General features: G+C 41.7%; 1 protein-coding gene across 3 annotated transcripts in view; it reads right to left on the bottom strand.

The window, feature by feature from the left end:
• Positions 1-19,069, bottom strand: part of LOC124881831 (pleckstrin homology domain interacting protein) — a 54,301-nt gene that overhangs the window by 15,460 nt on the left and 19,772 nt on the right. For 2 of the 3 annotated variants that reach the window (XM_047387654.1, XM_047387656.1), the window contains 15 exons: positions 17,925-18,059; positions 16,298-16,426; positions 15,975-16,200; positions 15,297-15,449; positions 13,786-13,969; positions 13,583-13,685; positions 13,347-13,484; positions 13,115-13,212; positions 11,989-12,196; positions 11,682-11,792; positions 11,420-11,527; positions 8,835-8,959; positions 8,176-8,258; positions 7,960-8,071; positions 5,593-5,654 (listed from right to left, as the gene is read on the bottom strand). In XM_047387654.1, the coding sequence (XP_047243610.1) occupies positions 5,593-5,654; positions 7,960-8,071; positions 8,176-8,258; positions 8,835-8,959; positions 11,420-11,527; positions 11,682-11,792; positions 11,989-12,196; positions 13,115-13,212; positions 13,347-13,484; positions 13,583-13,685; positions 13,786-13,969; positions 15,297-15,449; positions 15,975-16,200; positions 16,298-16,426; positions 17,925-18,059 (1,975 nt within the window). The remainder of the gene's footprint in view (positions 1-5,592; positions 5,655-7,959; positions 8,072-8,175; positions 8,259-8,834; positions 8,960-11,419; positions 11,528-11,681; positions 11,793-11,988; positions 12,197-13,114; positions 13,213-13,346; positions 13,485-13,582; positions 13,686-13,785; positions 13,970-15,296; positions 15,450-15,974; positions 16,201-16,297; positions 16,427-17,924; positions 18,060-19,069) is intronic. The other variant, XM_047387655.1, reaches the window with a different exon arrangement.

The following is a 19,069-nucleotide window of genomic DNA, read 5'->3' as shown; positions in this document are numbered from 1 at the left end:
CCGGCGATTGGTTTACTTCAATCGACCTCAAGGATGCTTTTTTCCACATCCCCATATACCCACCACACAGAAAATATCTCAGTTGCATTTCAGGGAAACTGTTACGAATATCTTGTACTCCCTTTTGGACTGTCTCTGAGCTCCAGACTGTTTGTGAAGTGCACAAAGGCTGCTGTGGGTCCGCTCAGGAGGCGGGGCATCCGCGTGGTGATGTACATAGATGACTGGCTGATCGCCTCGTCCTCCCACCAAGAAGCTGCAGACCACACAGCTGTATTAGCACAGCACGTGATGGATCTGGGTTTCCAAATAAATGTGGAGAAGAGTGTCCTGCTTCCTTCTCAACACATCCTTCATAGGTCTCTCTCTAAACTCAGTCCAGGCCAGAGTGAGACTAACAGAGGACAGAGTGAAAACCTTGCAACGACTGCTTCTCCATGTTTCACAGAGGAAATCTGGTATCGTTCACACTCTGCAGAAGGCTTTTGGGGCTGATGGCTTCAGCATTAGTAGTAGTCCCGCTGGGACGGCTCCACATGAGAGGGATCCAACGATGGGTGGCCTCTCATCAGAGGCTGAACCCACACTTCCGTCAGAGAGTGAGGGTCACCACAGCCTGCACAAGAGCACTACGTCCTTGGCGGGATGCCGATATGCTGACCGAGAGTGTTCCGATGGGAGTCATGCAAAACAGAAAGGTGGTCACGACGGATGCCTCCCTGTCAGGCTGGGGAGGTATATGCGAACGACAAATGGTGAATGGGTCTTGGGGTCCAAACATGCTGTCAGCTCACATAAATTACCTGGAGCTGATGGCTGTTCACTTAACGTTAAAACATTTTCTCCCTATCCTGAGGGGACACCACATGCTGATCAGAACAGACAACACCACTGTGGTGGCTTATATCAACAGGCAGGGAGGTCTGAGGTCAGTGAGACTCCACAGGCTGACTCACAAACTAATAATTTGGAGCAGCAGACATTTTCTGTCACTGAGAGCCACTCATATCCCAGGAGTACTGAACTGTGGAGCAGACCTTCTCTCCAGGGGGAATCCTCTGTATGCAGAGTGGAAGCTCCATCCGGAGGTGGCCAGGCTGGTCTGGTAGAAGTTCGGTCAGCCATCAGTGGACCTGTTTGCTTCACAGGAGAACAATCAGTGCTCCCTGTTCTTCTCCCTGCACGATCAGAACGCACCTTTGGGGGTGGATGCACTAGGCCACACCTGGCCTCGTGCTCTGCTCTATGCGTTTCCCCCAATAGCTCTTATTGCACCGACGCTAGCCAGGGTACGAGCAGAAGGCCTGACAATGATCTTTATTGCACCCCATTGGCCAGCGAAACACTGGTTAGGGGAAATAACACAGCTCCTCTGCCAGGAGCCATGGCCTCTTCCTGCAGGCAGGGATCTGCTGTCTCAGGCACGAGGACAAATATTCCATCCCCACCCAGAACAACTGGCTCTGTGGGCTTGGCCCGTGAGTGGTTCAATCTGCAATCTGTAGGTCTCCCTCAGAATGTCATTGAAATAATACGGAATGCCAGAGCGCCTGCTACAAGATCTTTGTATGAGCGCAAATGGTCCGTTTTTGAAAAATGGTGCTCTGAAATTCAAGAAATCCCCTTTCAGTGTTCTGTGGCAGTGATTTTAGCCTTCTTACAGAACCTGATTGAAAAGGGAAAAGCTTTTTCCACTATTAAGGTTTACTTAGCTGCAATTTCAGCCTGCCACGTATGTTTTGAAGGAAAAACTGCAGGACAGCACCCATTAGTGGGCCGGTTCAGACGAGGGGCTCGCAGGAAGCTCCCCATTTCAAGACCCACTGCTCCATCATGGGATCTGCCCCTGGTGCTGGATGCTCTCACTAGCCCACCCTTTGAGCCACTGGATCAGGTGGAATTAAAAATAGTAGCTCTAAAAACAGCACTCCTGTTGGCACTGGTCTCTGCTAAGCGTGTGGGAGAAATCCATGCTTTATCAGTGCATCCTTCTTGCACAAAATCTTCTCCGGACAAAACTAGGGTGGTTTTGCTCCCCAACCCTACTTTTGAGCCTAAAGTATTGGGGTCATACTCTCCAATTGAGTTGGTGGTTTTTAATCCCCCTCCTTTCTCCTCACAGGAACAGGAGAAGCTGCACAACCTCTGTCCGATATGTGCTTTACAGATCTACCTAGGGAGAACAAAACGGGTCAGGAAAAGTGACCAGCTGTTTGTCTCCTGGGCTAAGAATCATTATGGGAAACCGGTGTCAAAACAGCGGCTCGCCCATTGGATCACTGCTGCAATGTCCTTAGCCTATAGTTCAAAAGGGCTTCAGCCTCCAGAGGGCCTGCGTGCCCACTCTACTAGGGGCTTAAGCTCTTCATGGGCCCTGCTCAGAGGAGTATCTCTGCAAGAGATTTGTGCTGATGCAAGCTGGGCGTCTCCTCACACGTTTGCTCGGTTTTACAAACTAGACGTCACAGCATCATCGCTGGCTCATTCAGTACTCGGTGTGGCACCGAGCGCTATAGAGAACTGTGATTAATTGTTTTACAATCTGCTGACATGCAGTGTGTAATACGGGAGTCAGTATATTTTCGTTCCCAATGTGAGACACGAAACGAATGCTATGAAAGAGAACTTTAGGTTACTTTCATAACCCCGGTTCTCTGAGTAGCATGAGTGAGTGTCTCACCAAGTCACCCTTCTTGCTTTGACGTTGCGAGGAAGAGGTGAATGTTTTTGAATAAACTATCAGTGCAGCGACAGCCCTATAAATAGGGGGAGGGACCCTGCCCTCTCTGACACTGACAGGCTTATTTCCAGCCAATCGTGGCTGGCGTAATGCAATAGGAGCTTCTGATGAGGTCACGCCGAGGGCGTTCCCAATGTGAGACACTCACTCATGCTACTCAGAGAACCGGGGTTACGAAAGTAACCTAAAGATTACTGTTGAAAGAATCCGGTATTCATTCATAAAGGGAGATTAAAGTATAAGCATTGCTTTACTTTCTCTCTGAGGCCTGCAGAAGCAAACTGTGTTCCAGAGTTCCCTGCAGAGACGCTGTCTCTACAAAGCCGAGTGGAGCGGTTTTTCCCAGGTCTGAAAGGACGACAACAGGAGCCGCATCCCGTGGTAACGTTCAGTGAGGTCAGCGGACAGCCACTGCTCCGGAGGTTAGCTGGAAGCTAACCCTCTGTTCACAGTGGACCTTTCTTCAAACGTCGCCGTCGCCCGGACAACTCCTAAGCACAGTTTATGAGGTTAGGTTTTGGGCAGAGAGATAGAAGTGATTTAGAATGAAATAATCTAAACGTCTTTTCCCGGACCATCTGCAGCACATGTGCTCAGCTTTGTTTTCTTTGTTTGTATGTTTTAAAGTTAAGATAAACTTTACTTGAAGGGTGATTTTAAACAGAAGATTGATCATAATGCGCCGTCCGCGCTTATGAATTTTAACCCTTTTGTTGACGGTATTTTTAAAGGTGTGTGTTTGATTCTGGTGCTAAGCTATTAGCTTCTTTTGTTAGCTTCAACTGCTAACAGGTAAGGACATGTGCTTGCTGCCAAATAATATTTACCTAGAAAGGTTTAGTTTTCAATCCAGTAAATAATGTGTCCCTAAACATTATTTTACAAAATTTGATAACTAAGTAAACACCATTAAGCCCCATTTCTCCAGAAAGATTTGGCTCTTTTTCAAAATATTCCCTTAATAATATTTCTTTAAATATTATTTTAATAAATAAAGGCAGCTAATGAGACACCGTTAAGAATTAGTCATCCAGAAGGTTGGTTTTATTCAGTAAATCATTTTTAAAACATTATTTTATTAAAATAATATTTTATCTGATCTTGCATTGTGAATGGTTGTCTAAACGTTTGCTGATTATTTCCTAAGTTGGTACCAAGACTAACTTCACTTCACTTCCAGATTCTTCAAGATAATCCTTGGTTCTCAAACATAAATATTGCATGGTAATGTTGCATCACTCTTTCAGTCATGGTTTTCAATCATTTTTAATCAACTTGTTTATATTGTACATAGCCCATTAGTCTTTGTTATTCTTTAATTCTGCTTGGTAGTTTAGTTGGATTGTTTGGTTAGTAAAGAGTTTGTTGATTTAAATATGTTTGACTTTGAGTTGACTTATTTTTGTTAATAAATTCTTGTATTTTAAGAAATTGTGTGAATTCATTCCATATATGTGCAGAGTTTATGCTGATCAATAATGCCTGAGCTCGTCTCACACCTTTCTATTCTGTCCTAATGCCATTGCCTTACTGGGCTGGTATTCACAGAACAACCCTTAACAGACCAAAATATTATTTGATAATATTAAATATTAAATAATACTCTCAGATTCATAATCACAACAACGTTCCAAAAAAGCTGGGATAGAGGCACCAAAAGACTGGGAAAGTTAAGAAATGCTCAAAAAATACTTCTTTGGAATATTCCCAAGGTAAACAGATTAACTGGAAACAGGTGGGTGTCATGATTGGGTATGAAAGGAGGATCTCTGAAAGGCTCAGTCGTTCACAAGCAAGGATGGGGCGAGGTGTACCACTTTGTGAACAACTGAGTGAGCAAATGGTCCAGCAGTTTAGGAAGAACATTTCTCAACATACAATGCAAGGAATTTATGGATTTCATCATCTACGGTCCAAAATATCATCAAAATATTTAGAGAATCTAGAGAAATCTCTGCACGTAAGCGGTAAAGCCAAAAATCTACAAACTTTTTGTAACGGATATTACCACATGGGCTCAGGAACGCTTCAGAAAACCATTGTCAGTTAACACAGTTTGTCGCTACATCTGCAAGAGCAAGTTAAAACTCTACCATGAAAAGTGAAAGTCATATATCAACAACACCCAGAAACACCGCCGGCTTCTTTGGGCCTGAGCTCGTCTGAGATGGACTGACGCAAAGTGGAAACGTGAGCTGTGGTCTGACGAGTCCACATTTCAAATTGTTTTTGGAAATCATAGATGTCCTTTCCTCTAGGTCAAAGAGGAAAACGACTATCTGGATTGTTATCAGGGCAAAGTTCAAAAACCAGCATCTGTGATGGTATGGGGTTGTTTGTGCCCATGGCATGGGTAACATGCACATCTGTGAAGGCACCATTAATGCTGAAAGGTACATATAGGGTTTGGAGCAACACATGCTGCCATCCGTCTTTTGCCATCCCTGCTTATTTCGGTAAGACAACGCCAAGCCACATTCTGCATGTGTTTACAATAACGTGGATTCGTAGTAAAAGAGTGCAGGTACTAGACTGGCTGCATGCAGTCAAGAGCTGTCTCTTATTGAAAACACTGATTGAGCGTTAAAGGAATGGTGATGTAATGCAGTGGTAAACATGCCTCTGTCTCAGCTATTTTGGAGTGCATTGCAGGCATCAGATTCAAAATGAGTGAAGATTTGGAAAAGAAACAATAAAATGTATCAGTTTGAGCATTAAATATCTTGTCTTTGTAATGGATTTAATTGCATATAGGTTTAACAGGATTTGTAAATCATTGTATTCCGTTTCTATTTAGGTTTTACACAGCGTCCCAACTACATTGGAATTGGGGTTGTATGTTAGACACATACCGTCGTCGGGGATGGGCTCCATGTCCCACGGGCTCATCTTCTCTGTGTCACCATTATCCCAGCTGCATGGAAAACATCATGGATCAGTCCTCTGTATCATCATATTGTATTCCTATTGAGATCATTTGCACTTCTGGTGACGGTATTATTTAATTTTCTAACAGTTTTTTAAACAAGTCACTTGTGTGCAGAGGAAAAGTATTCTCCTCTTACAGATTCCTTCTGCCTTTGCTTTATTGTCACACTTATATTTCAGGTCGTCAAACTTTAATATCAAGCAAAGATAAGCTGAGTAAATATAAAAAGCAGTTTTCAAATGATTTCATTAATTAAGGGGAAAAAGCTATCCGAACCAACCTGTCGTCATGGGAGAAAACAACTACTCATTAAATTGAATCAATGTCTGTACCACCCTTGGCAGCAACAACTGCCAGGAAGAGTTTGTGACAACTAGAAATAAGTATTTTACGTCACTGTGGAGGACTTTTGACCCACTCTTCTATGCAGAGTTGCTTTAATTCAGGCACACAGGAGGCTTTTAAACATGAACAGTCTATTTAAGGCCATAAAGCATCTAAATCAGATTTAGGTATGGGTTTTGACTAGGCTACTCGAAATCCTTTTTCCTTATTTCTTTTACCATTCACAGGTAGACTGGATAGTGTTTTCTGGGTCATTGTCCTGTGCATAAGCCAAATGTGCCAGAGTTTAAGATCTCAAACCATGGGAAAGACTTTCTTAGTATATAGCAGTCTAGGAGCCTTTTATCTAGATCTATGACTGTGGTAAGAGTATTGCAAATATCCGGTGATTGCCAGTCTTCACCTCTGAATCTAAAAACAGATCCTTTTACACCTCCCACTCTTTCCATTTCCTCTTCAGTTGTCAGTATTTCTGTTTCATTTATTTGAGTCTCGGTTTTGTTCATCTTTGAAGCTATCTCTTTATTTCGAAGAAACATATTTCATTTGTACTCTACATGGCAACAGCGTGTTTAAAGGGACACGTGATTTGATGGTAGTATACAGTGCTTGTAAAGATATGCAGACCCCTTGAATTTTTTCATATTTTGCCACATTACAACCACACACTTCACTTTAACCTTAATGGGGAGTGGTGGCCTACTGGTTAGAGCAGGAGGTTTGTGTTCCGGAGGGGACACAAGGGGCCGGGTTCGTATCCCACAGATTGCCGCTCTGGGTCCCTGAGCAAGACCCTTAGCCCCAGAATGCTCCACGGGCGCCGCACAATGGCAGCCCACTGCTCCCTATAAGGGATGGGTTAAATGCAGAGGGTCTAATTTCCCCTCGGGGATCAATAAAGTATCAATTATTATTATTTTATTGGGGGTTTATGTACTAGACCAACACAAAGTGGTGCATTATTGTAAGGTTCAACGAAAATGACAAGGTTTTCACATTTATATTAGTACTGGAAATCTGTAAAGTGTAGTAAGCATTTGCTATCAGCCCCCCTGAGTCAGTACTTATGTAGTAATGCCTAATACTTTGTAGAACCACCTTTCACTGCAGTTACACCTGCAAGTGTTGTGGTGCATCTCTCTACAGATTTGCCCATCTGGGCACTGAAATTTCTCCACCTGCAAAATCAAATTTCAAGTCTTGCCCCAAATTCTCATTTTTGAATTAGGTCAGTACTTTGACTGGGTCATTTAAACACATGGATATGCTTTGTTTAACCATTCCGTAGTAGCTCTGGCTGCAAGTTAATGGTTGTTGTCCTGCTGTAAGGGGAATCTTTGCCCCAGTTTCAAGTACGTTTGAGCTTCTAACAGCTTTTCTTCCAGGATTCCCCTGTATTTAGATCCATGCGTCTTCCGATTAACTCTGACCAGCTTTCTCGGCTCAAGAGAAGCACCTCCACAGCATGATGCTGCCACCCCTATCTGTTACAGCCATATCGTGCTAGGTTTGCATGTATGCCCTTTCTATTTTGACCTTTGAACAGTGCTCCTTTAGATGTTAAAAACTTGGGATACTGTTTTCTAACCTAACCCTGCTTTAAACTTCTCCACGTTATCACTGACCTGTCTGCTGTGTTTCGTGGTTTTCATGATGCTGTTTCTTCTCCAGGGTTCTCTAACAAACCTTTGAGGACTCTGCAGAACAGCTGCACTTATAAACCGTTTAAATAACACACACCATCTTTTCCTTTTCACAGTTGTGCGCTATATTGTGTTGGTCTATCACATAAAATCCAATTATTGAAGTTTATTTTTATAATCTGACAAAATGTAACCTTACTTGCTTAGATGAATTAGATCAAAATGACATGTGCTGGCACATTTGTTTGCACATTTAACAACAAGCCAACTGGAAACTGAATAAAAGCAAGTTGTAGTTTTACCAGACATTGTAGCACTGGAACAAGCTGTCCGGATACTGGGGCTGGTAGGGCTCCTGACTCTCAATGGTCCCAAACCACCAGGCGTCATCTATCACTGACCGAAACCTGTCACCTGTGCACACAACAAGTGTTACTTTAGCTAACAGGTATTAGACTTTATAAGCCACAAAATGCATGGAGTACGTCTATACACAGTGATGGGTAAACCTTTCTGACCTATAGTCCACTGCCTTCTTCTACCATTGTCAAACTGCTGCCGCAACACCAAGAAGTCAATAACATCAGGCATGTCATGGTACCTGCAAGAAATGGAACAGTTCAAATGAAGACTAACAGATATGACATTTAAATGTACAACATTTAACAACAAATGCACAACAACATTGTCAAATCCGGTAGCATTTTGCCTAAAAAAAAATGCTGCTTAAAAAAAATTAAAGGGACACTTTTTAATCAGAGTTTAATATCAACTCAATTAAACTTCTGGAATATTGATCTGGTCAGCTCAGTAGTAGAGGGGGTTGTTGATCAGTGTCAGCTGTTTTGGTGTTAATGAAATTAACAACAGCTGCTCTAAAGGGGCAACAATGAGAGGACCCCATCATGTTTAGGTCCATCCGACGCCACCAGGTGGCACCTCAGACTGTCCAGGAGCTCAGTGATGCCCTGCTCAGGATCTGGGAGGAGATACTTTGGGAGACTACATACTGACAAAAATTGTACAAGCTGCCAAAATAAAAAATGCAAAGTTCAATCACAAAAAAGATGCTAAACCCCAAGTATTGTAGGACCTAACATTAAAAACATACAAACGCATCATCACATAAAAAGTTGATAATTACTGATTTTATTACTGTATGCAGTCAGAAGCTTACTTCATGGAGAAGGAGCCTCCGGTCAGCTTTCCTGTGTCCGGGTCCAAAAAGGCAAGCTTCAGGCAGCATAGTGTGGGTAAACCCACCTCATATTTGATGCCAACTATCTTCATTAATTCCTGCTCCTGAATGGTACAAGAACATCCCAGAAGAGAAAAGGCAAATGAACGCAAATCCTCTCAAACGGATTCATCACCTAACCTGAGATCCTGCTGTTTTAAACACAGTTCATACACGTATTTCTGTCTTTTTCTAACATATTCTTTATGCTATCAACATTTATGCTTTTGAAAGGGGAAGTCCTGAATTAAGATGGTTTCACTTGTTGCATAGGCAGGTTAAAAAAGCAATCCCATAGGTCATTCCAGCTAAGAACTGGGAGAGTGAAGAGGGAGACTTCATGCCTGACATTTCATTTCACACAAAGGCGGTTAAGAGAAGAATGGTGCATTTCACAGCATCTGACAGAAAAATTCACAAAGGACACACTGAATACACGAATTCCTGCTGTCCGCCCAAAAACTGGAACTATTTCTGCTCCTTTACATTAAAGGGAAAATCCACACCACAGATAATAAAATAAAATGTTACAGTGGAGTCACACAGTCCTCTTCGCACTTCGAGATGTGTTTCTACACACGGATCACACTTTCTCAGGAATTCTTTTAAGCAAAGACATATTTTTAGAACAGAAGAAGAAAAAAACTACTTCCAATATGAAAGCGAACCCAGACACGTTCTTCCTCTGAATAAGACGTACCATTACAAGGTTCAGAGGTGGCAGAAAAAGAATAACTAAGCACTGACAGCAGAGAAACAATAGGCAGTGATAACACGCCTGAGGATTGTAGCAGTTAATGAATTTTCTGTTGTGTCATCCTCATAAATCTTTGGAAGATGATTTTATTTTGCTTTTCTCTGTGTGGCCGCCTCTTAGACCCTGGTCTAACCAGTGCTGACAGGACTGCTGTCAAGAAGCAGAGTCGCTGCCTGGATATCGCTTTTAAAAAACATATCTATGTGGGCAGCGCAAAGTGTCACTGTCCATCAGATCGATATCACAAAGGATGCTTTGACTGCAAAACATATTTGCTAACTGCCATGCATTCAGACCTTTATGCAACATATTTTTTATTTATTTTTAGGGAGGCATTAAGATGTTTATTATACAGGGCACCTCACCAGTGTACACCCCCTACCCGTTTACATGCTGGGTATGTAAGGTCCACTACTTCATACAGCATTCAAACACTGGGTATAAAGAAACCGAGACTGATAAATCATTTCAAAGCTTTTTCCAGATATACTAAAACATATTTCCTGTATAATTCAAATGAAAAACAAGGTTATTTTAGGTTAAAAAAGAAAGAAAGCTGAATAAAACCTGATTGAACAAATGTACACAACTTCAAACTAATGCGTTGTTTTAGTACATTCAGGTTCATCTTTAGCATTCAGTTTGTGTGAGTTCACACCTCCTACCAATTCTGGTGAATCTGATGAACCTAAACTAAAGTTGTCGTGGTAGCATTTTGCTGACTTCGCATCTTTTAGTTGGTGCCACAGTTCGCAAAGAGGTTACAGAAAGGTCAGAAGGATCTCACTGTACGAAGGTATCAGTCAGGAGAAGCACACAAACTACTTCACAGCATTATTTATACATGGCAGAGTGAGGACAGTCACAACAACAGCGACAGAAACTGGTCAGAGAAGCTGCCAAGAGGACAACAGCAACACTGAAGGAGCTTCTGTGTGCCAGAACAACAACAACAATCTCCTGTATTCTCTGCATGTCTAAGACATACTGACAGAATTATTTCCTTCCAAAGAAAACATTCAGTCCCGGCTAAAATCTCCAAAACCTTAAGAAGAATGTGTGATGGTCTCATGAAACCAAACTTGAACTTTTGGGCCATAACTCCACAGGATTTATTTGGCACCAAAGCAACAACACATCTTCAAAGGAACACCATACCTACAGTAAAAGTTGGTGGTGGAAGCATCATGATCAGAGGTTACCTTCTTCAGATGGAACTAAGGTTTTTGGCTAAATGGAAAAACCTCTGGACAGTTCCAAATACCAGTCCGTTATGACCCAAAAGTGTCTGCTAGAAAGGTGAAGAACAAGCTTATACTGCTGGATGCTTATAGGCTCCTACCAAAGACTGAATGCTGAAACTGAATCTAAATTCATGTAAAGATGTGCACATTTATTCAGAAATATTCAGAAAAATCTACTTAAGAGTAAAAAACTTTTAAAAGGTTTTTATGTACTTGGAGTTTTACCACAGATGGAATCCCCAACCGTTTTAAATAATAAATAAAATAAAAAACATGTTTATTGCAATTTTTCTTCTTGTTGACATTAAGGTTTTCAGGCAAATGTCCAAAAATAAATTAGAGTTTGTAAATAAATTCCTGTATTCTTGTTAGTTACACAGCTCTGCTCATCCTTTTCCGAGAAATCCTGTTCAGTGGTTGTAGATCCACAGACAAAAAAAACACTCATCTCCACACACATGATATTTAATCAGGGGGCTCTCTTCAGAGAGCATCAAATCCATGGTTGTTGATCAGGTTCTTACCCGTAGCTCCATCTTGTGCCAGGGCTGTTTCTTAGGGTTGATGCTGAAAATCTTTTTTTGTTTGGCCATTTCCACATAAGCTTCATGACCCTGCCGGAAGTAGTACACCTGCAGGCAAGCAGAAAACATGAAGTTTATTGAACATCACCACCTTACTGAGCTCCTAGATCTGGTGAAGACTACGAGACGGAGCTGTGGTGAAGGCAAGGAAACGTGGTGCACATGTGGCGACATCACTGTAAAAGAATCTGGCGGTGTGTACCTCATCTCCCATCTGAGGTATGTAAGGACATCTCCGGGGGACTGTGTCTGTGATCCAGGCGGAGGGAAGCCATTCCTCCAACGTCAACCCTTGCTCCTGAAATTCATTCCTCTGAAAGTCACACACCCACATAAATGTACAAACAATATGTTCTTAATGTCTCAAAGATATCTGCATCAAATTGAAAAATCTAATACATTTTCACCCAAAAAAAAGCACATTTAAGCCCCTAAAAAGGTACCGATCTCCTTTTCCATATCAAATTTTGGCTGACTGAGACAAAATCCGGTGATTGTGTACAACAGACCTTCCTCTTCTCCTTTGGTTTCTTCTTCTTTGGTAATGCACCATCTTTGTCTGCTTTCTCTTTCTTCTTCTCCTTCTTTCCCTCCCTCTTCTTGTCCCCATCCTCCTCTGAGCCGCTGTTTTTCTTTTTCACTTTCACGCTCTTCTTGGGCGGCTCCAGGTTGATGCCGGCATCTGCTGTCCAGTCAGAGTAATCGCTGGAGTAATCGCTGCAACACAGTTAAAGGTAAAGGCAAACTCATTTAGGAAATGCTAAACACTACTCTCTTTCAACCACCCCTCCCTTTCTTTTTGCCAATTTTCAATAAATTGCGAAGTGATTTCTGAACCCCAGTTAGTGCCCCTGGATTTTAGTTATGGGTATCAGCATAAAAGGGGTTCTCTTTTTCTTTCATTGTAGAAGTTGTAACGTGACAAGATGTTAAAGGTTTGAGGGTATGAATAGGAGCTGAATGTGGCCACTAACAACCCAAGGATAAAAAAAAACTTTTAGAGAAGAAGAAATCCACTGATCCTGAAATTAAAATTATGCGGCATTCACTGTACCTTGGGATTATGATTTCAAAACCTATTACTGTTGCTTGGAAGATAAACTCTTAGTATTATTAAATTACATTTTTGTTTTATTTTACAACAAGAGCATTATTTACTTTTCCTCCATCCAGATGTTGGAAATTCTGAAATCCTGTTTCCCCCTAGAAAAAAAATCAACCAATATAAATATATGTTTTAAAAAACCACTTCAAGGGGGCACTGTGCAAGTCGTAGTGGTAGACCGTGCAACCCCATACGGGGCGGGGCCTTAGTCCTCCACGCAGCTTGGCCTGGTTCGAGTCCCGACCCCTGCGAACTGTGCTGCGTGTTTTCCCCCTCTCTTCACCCCAATTCCTTTCTGCTGACTTTCAAATAACAAATAACAACTAGTGCTGCAAAAAATAAAATAAAATCAACTTTAAGTAATTTTAGCTTTTGTTCTAAACTGCTCCATATTTTAAGCCTCAGGAGATGTTAGAAGCAGCTTGTGCAAGATCAAAGTTTACATGCCCTGCAGAGAAAATAGAAGGGGTGGTATTACGCTGTCATATTGGGACAGTGCAGTTGTGTATATAAAATAAATAAGAAGCTACCTTGAGCTGCTATGCTCATCTGGCCAGGGCTCCTTTTCCTCATCGTTCTTTTCCTCCTCTGAGGAGTATCCGTTAATTTGCCGGACCTCCACTTCTCCCTAACACACACAGTATTTTATGTTAGTACATGATAATAACCCGAATTAAGTGTTATGTCAATGCATGACAACCATAATAAAACTGAAAAATGTAAAAGAAAAATAATCCAAAGCAGTATGAGCACTGTATCTACCTCTGAGGTGCTATCATCGTCATCAGCAGCCTCTGCACTCTGACGGCTCGTCTCCTCCATGGCAGCGCGGGTTTGATAGCCGTGGTTCCCCTGACTCTTCCTTCCTTCGTCTACCGCACACTCTGATGTCGGATGAACCTTTACACCAGATAAAGACGGAGAAAGTTGAACAGAGTATTACATGAGCAGATGCAGAACAACTGGGCGGAGGGGCCTCCTATAGATAGCTCTCGTACCCTGCTCTCCTTGGGGAGCGAGTGGATTGTGCGTCTCCTCCTTTCTGACTGATAAATATTGATCTCCTCATATCCTTTAGCCTCACGCCAGGTCACTTGTTTCCTGCACACGGAAGGAATCCCTGAGAGCAATATCTTCAAAAAAACCTTGAAAACATCTATGGAGATCCATAAAAAAATCTGTCGCTCAAAAGGGGTTTTACCTGACAGAGGCATCCTCCAGCTCAGGAACCAGCACCCTGCGGCTCCAGGCCACCAGGTCTCCCTCCGTGGCCATCTGGCTCCGGGGGGCGTTGCTGTGCATCTGGCGGACGCCCTCGATCTGGCCGCTGCGTCGGAGACCAACATTGGGAGGGGAGTGTACCTCAGTTGGAGAGCCAACAGATCCTAAATGGAAAAAGTGTCAAAGAACAAATACATTTTTTTTATTTACGTACACAGCATCAAAAAGATGTGCTGGATTTAATGAGAAAGCTGTAATGGCTAATACACATTGACAGAGAAAAGAAATAAGTCACGACGAGCCTTTATTCACTCAAATGATTCAGTGCCTTTCAAAAGTGTTTATATCCCAACCACAAACGTCATGTGCTTTCATGGGATTTGTATGTGATAGACCAAAACAAAGTAGAGGATAATTGTGAATTGGATGACAAATAATTTTCAATTCTATTCAAAAAAGAAAAATATGAAAAGTGTGGCATGTTTTTGTATTCAGCTTGTCTGTACATGTTTGCTGAACCAACGTTCGCCTCAAGCTATCAGGTTGGATGGAGAACGTCTGTGAACAGCAACTGTCAGGCCTTACAATAGATTTTCAATAAGAATTGGGCCTGATTGATTGGGCATTCTAACACATATAAATGCTTTAAACTAAACCACTACGCTGTATCTCTGGCTGTACGTACGTGATGTTGTCCAGCTAGAAGGTGAACCCACAGTATGACTCTGCTACCACGATGATTCACCTTGGGGAAGGTGTGTTTAGGGTGATGTGCAGAGTAATTTTACACAACACAACATTTTAAAAGTATGTCTCTGAATAAAGCTCTTCCTGCCCGGTCTGCCAGTTTAGGTGGACGGCCATGTCTTTTTAGGTTTGCAGATGTAGCATATTCTTTCCATTTTCAGAAGATGGACTGAACAGAGCTCTGTGAGATGTCTAAATCTTAGGATATAGTTTTATATCCCCACTCTGCTTTAAGCTTCTCTACAACTTTCTCCCTGGTCTGTCTGCTGTGTTCTCTTGTCTTCATGATGCCGTTTGTTCTCTCGTGTTCTCTACCAAACCTTCGAGGCCTTCACAGAACCTCTGGATTCATACTGAGATCAAATTACACACGATGGACTCACTTTCTATGGGCTATCACATAAAATCCCAGCAGAATACGTTAAAGTAGTAATGTGACTAAATGTCCACAGGGCGTTAATACTGTCACAAATCACTGTGTAGTAAAGCAAAGGTATGCTAGTCCTACTGTACAGCTCTGTAGATATTTAATGACCTGCTTCCTGTTCTCCATGTATGTATGCTGGATGCAGCAGCCTGATCTCTGACACTTCCGTTTTGACTTGTTCACAGTTTAAAGCTTTCTACTTTGCTTTATATTCAAGTCACCAGTGCACTCTACATATGTGAGCGAAGTGTACAATACATGAACCCCCATAAATACACTCCAGTAGTATTAAATTATACCCCATGTCCTGGTCCTACCTCTGCTGGCCCTGTTGTTTGGTCCAGATGCTGGTGAAACAGAGGCATCATTCGTTCCCATCCTTTGGTCCTGTTCCTGCTGCAGCCTCTGAATCATGGTATCCAGAGGACTCGAACCGTCCACCGCCTGCTCACTCACCACCTGGTTCAGGCCTGACATGAATGGAGAAATAAACAGGAAGTAAGAAATATTTAAAAAAAACTTTAAGAAAGTCCATAAAGACTAGGCAGTAGGGGAAAAAGTATCTTTCTGATTGTAGAACATAGTAAAAAAAAAATTTTTTAATAAAGCCCCTGCTGGCAAAATTTAGATAGAGTGTAAAATGGCATTAGATTAAATTAAATGTCCATATCATTACCTACTGATTACTGCAGTTTATCATTTTTAAATCCTGCCTAGATTTTTTTTTTTAAACTGCGTCATTAAATCTAATTTTAACTCCAGTATAGTTTTTTTTAAAGCTATTCATTATGCATGTTTAAAAAAATCCGAACATTATTATTAGGCTATTAGAAAAAGTGTGATCATCCTGACAAAAGCATTTCTGATTAGCTGATTAATGAGCTCTGCAACACCTTCAGACAAAGATCAGATCTGAAGAGTCCAGGCGGATCGAGGCGGAGTAGAACTGTACTCATGTTTGGTCCTTGAGGCAGGAGTGATCGGAACCTACGTACCAGAGGAAGTGACCCCCATCTGAGGTATCAGCTGCTCATCCCGGCAGCCCTCCCTGCCAGGCACCAGCCGCTGGTATCTAGGGTGGTGGGGGTTCCCGTCCACGTCCACCAAGAAGGGGGGGGGCATCAGGTGAGGTGCCTGCTGAGTCTGCTCGTCAAGAACGTAGTTATTGGCATCTCGGATAAGAGGCCGGTAGTCAGTGTGGAAAAACATCTGGTCCGCTATCTGAGGGAAGGTTCACATTAAAGGCAATCTATTTAAGTATTAATAATGATAGATAGATATATACATATATATTTATATAATAAACCTGCAGTAGTACCTTGTCATATTTGCTGCTGGAGCCAAAGCCAAAGATGAGCAGATGACCGTGGGAATCGGTGGCTGCAAAGTGCTGCCCATCAGGACTACATTTGCAGTCAAACAACGCTCCATGTCCCTGGCCTTCAATCTGTCCACAAAGCATAAGAGGGAGACAAGGAATCAGCACACTGTAAATCGGATTTAACTAAGAGGAATTTATGAAAACTATAGGTGTTGTATGTCACAGGTGACTTTAATTGTCCGAAAGACAACACAATGAATACAGAAACAGACATTTTTGCACAGCAAACTATTTATTTAAAGGCCCATAATATGTCCCAGCAAACCATGACACTAGTGAACAAAACCAGATTCTTTCCCCAGGCATCAATAGGAATGCTATGGATTTTATTTCCTGGTGTAACATCCCATAATGTCAGAGTATTTTTGAATATGAATTGAATTGAATTCACCTCTTCAGCTTTGTCCATTAAATTTCTATGGCACAGAGACCAGAGATTTGTGATGATCTCTCTCAAATATCCTTTGTTGTTCTTAAGCCAATTTGCAACTAAATTTGAAGTATGCTTCAGGTCATTGTCCATCTTGAAGACACATTTGTGTCCAAATTTTACCTTCCTGGCTGATGTCTTGAGATGATGCTACAATATTTCCATAATGTTCCTCCTTCATGATGCCATCTATTTTGTGAACCGCACCAGTCTCTTCACCAGTCTCTTCACCAGTCTCTTCACCAGTCTCTTCACCAGTCTCTTCACCAGTCTCTTCACCAGTCTCTTCACCAGTCTCTTCACCAGTAGGGTCGTAGGAAAACAGCCCTACAAACTGATGCTTCCATCCCTGCACTTCACAGCTGGGATGGCAAAATGTTGGGAAATACATTTGGGCTTTGCCAAAATGTATGTAAATATATGTAAACCTCTGAATTTAAAGAAAGTAACAACATTTTTTCTCCCTTACTGTGGCTTTTGGAAAGTTATTTTAATAATACTAACTGACCTAAAACAGAAACAGTCTAGTGTGGGATTTAATGTCTGACAGTGAAGAAAAACTCATATTCCCACAGGCCCAGCAGCAATTTAGTCCAATTTACACAACTTTACTCGCAGTGTTTTCCTAACAGAAATCTGAGCTTTGCCTCCACCTCACATGCTCTCTTGCTGCAGTTAAACACCAGGATGTTGGCCAACTGACCAGCTCACTTAGTGACTCATGTTCTGAGACTGTGATTAACATGAACCTTGGTTACCATAGAGACAAAGACAAAAGAATAAGAAGTGTAATAAACATAATGGATGAGTATGAGGGATGGAACATGCACTTCAGATAGTAGTATTAAAGCTAATTAATCCATTAGCTGACACAGAAAATCAAGAATAGAAATAGGGAATGAGCACAAAGAGAGAAAGTTAAAGCAATGAGGCGGAGCAGTACTGGGTAAAAGCGATAGAAAGTAAGACAAAAGCCAAGGGATGGGAAAATGAATGTGCAGAAGGAAAACGCCAAGAGGTTTGTTTTTATGAAGAATGAAAGAGTGGCAAAGAAATATCAGGATCTGAAGAGCATTCGCTTAACTAGTTAAAGAACAAAACGGAGAGAAAATGATTCAGTGAAGAGAGACGAACCATGTTGAAATAAGAGCGGATCTTCACTCCTCTAGCCAGGTCCCAAACGATGCAGTTCCCATCGTGCCCAGCTGAGAAAAGGATTCTTGGATCAAATGGATGAGGCTCGAGGACAAACACCTCATCCTCATGACCCTGCAAAAAAACAGCCACAACTTTATTAGAACAAACTCGAGGAATACGTATGTGTGAAACCACTGCTATAAACATGATGATGGGGTGATCTGATATTCAGGATTTTAGCTTGTGGCGTGATTTATTGCACCAGCAAACAGATCAGATTTTTGTTTTTACACAGACTATTGTTAGTCCGTATCTAACGCTCCACATCCATCACACACCATCTGGGAGTCGGCGTTGACACCAACAATAAAATAACTGATAAAAACAAAACAGAGAGGCTAGGGCAGGTAGTCTTATGAGGGTATGATCTAAACAACACAGCAGGACTTGGAGATGACACTGACAATGGTAAAAATGATGGCCATGTTCAGGTATTACAGTATAGCTACAGCTATGATTAAAGAGCAAAAGAGAAACCTCTTGTAATTCTAGCGTTTACAAAGCAGGACCTATTACAAAAATCTGTTTTTTTAGATCATAAAATTATTTAAATCCTACATCAACTGTACAAAAACACACAACAAATGTTCATTATTTATTTAAAAACAAAACTGGCCATAATAGACAAGCTTTTGTGTAAAAAAAAAACTAAGTATGTCTGTGCTGCTTACATTTAAGGCTAGGCTTAAAACTTTCCTTTTTGATAAAGCTTATAGTTAGACTGGCTTAGGTTATCTTCCTTATTTTTTACCTCCGTCTTCTTCCCTCCCTGTTGGTTGGAGTAAGGGGGAGTCAGGTTTAGCCTAAACCGGCTCAGTTATGGTTGAGGTGCAAACACACCCTCCATTTCTGCTACCTGTATGACCCCTTCTCTTTTCCAATGGTTATAATCAGTCTGACAGAGAGAGGTATCCCACTCCTTGTGGTTTTTAGTATAACAATGACCATCAGTGGGACCCTTTGTGGGGTGCCTTGAGACGACATTGTTGTAAATACAGGTCCTTCTGAAAATATTAGCATATTGTGATAAAGTTCATTATTTTCCATAATGTCATGATGAAAATTTAACATTCATATATTTT

Source organism: Girardinichthys multiradiatus, chromosome 15 (assembly GCF_021462225.1).
Source record: "Girardinichthys multiradiatus isolate DD_20200921_A chromosome 15, DD_fGirMul_XY1, whole genome shotgun sequence".
NCBI classification, from domain to species: domain Eukaryota; kingdom Metazoa; phylum Chordata; class Actinopteri; order Cyprinodontiformes; family Goodeidae; genus Girardinichthys; species Girardinichthys multiradiatus.
Note: the sequence above shows the minus strand (reverse complement) of the source record. Positions and strands in the feature narration are given on the sequence as shown.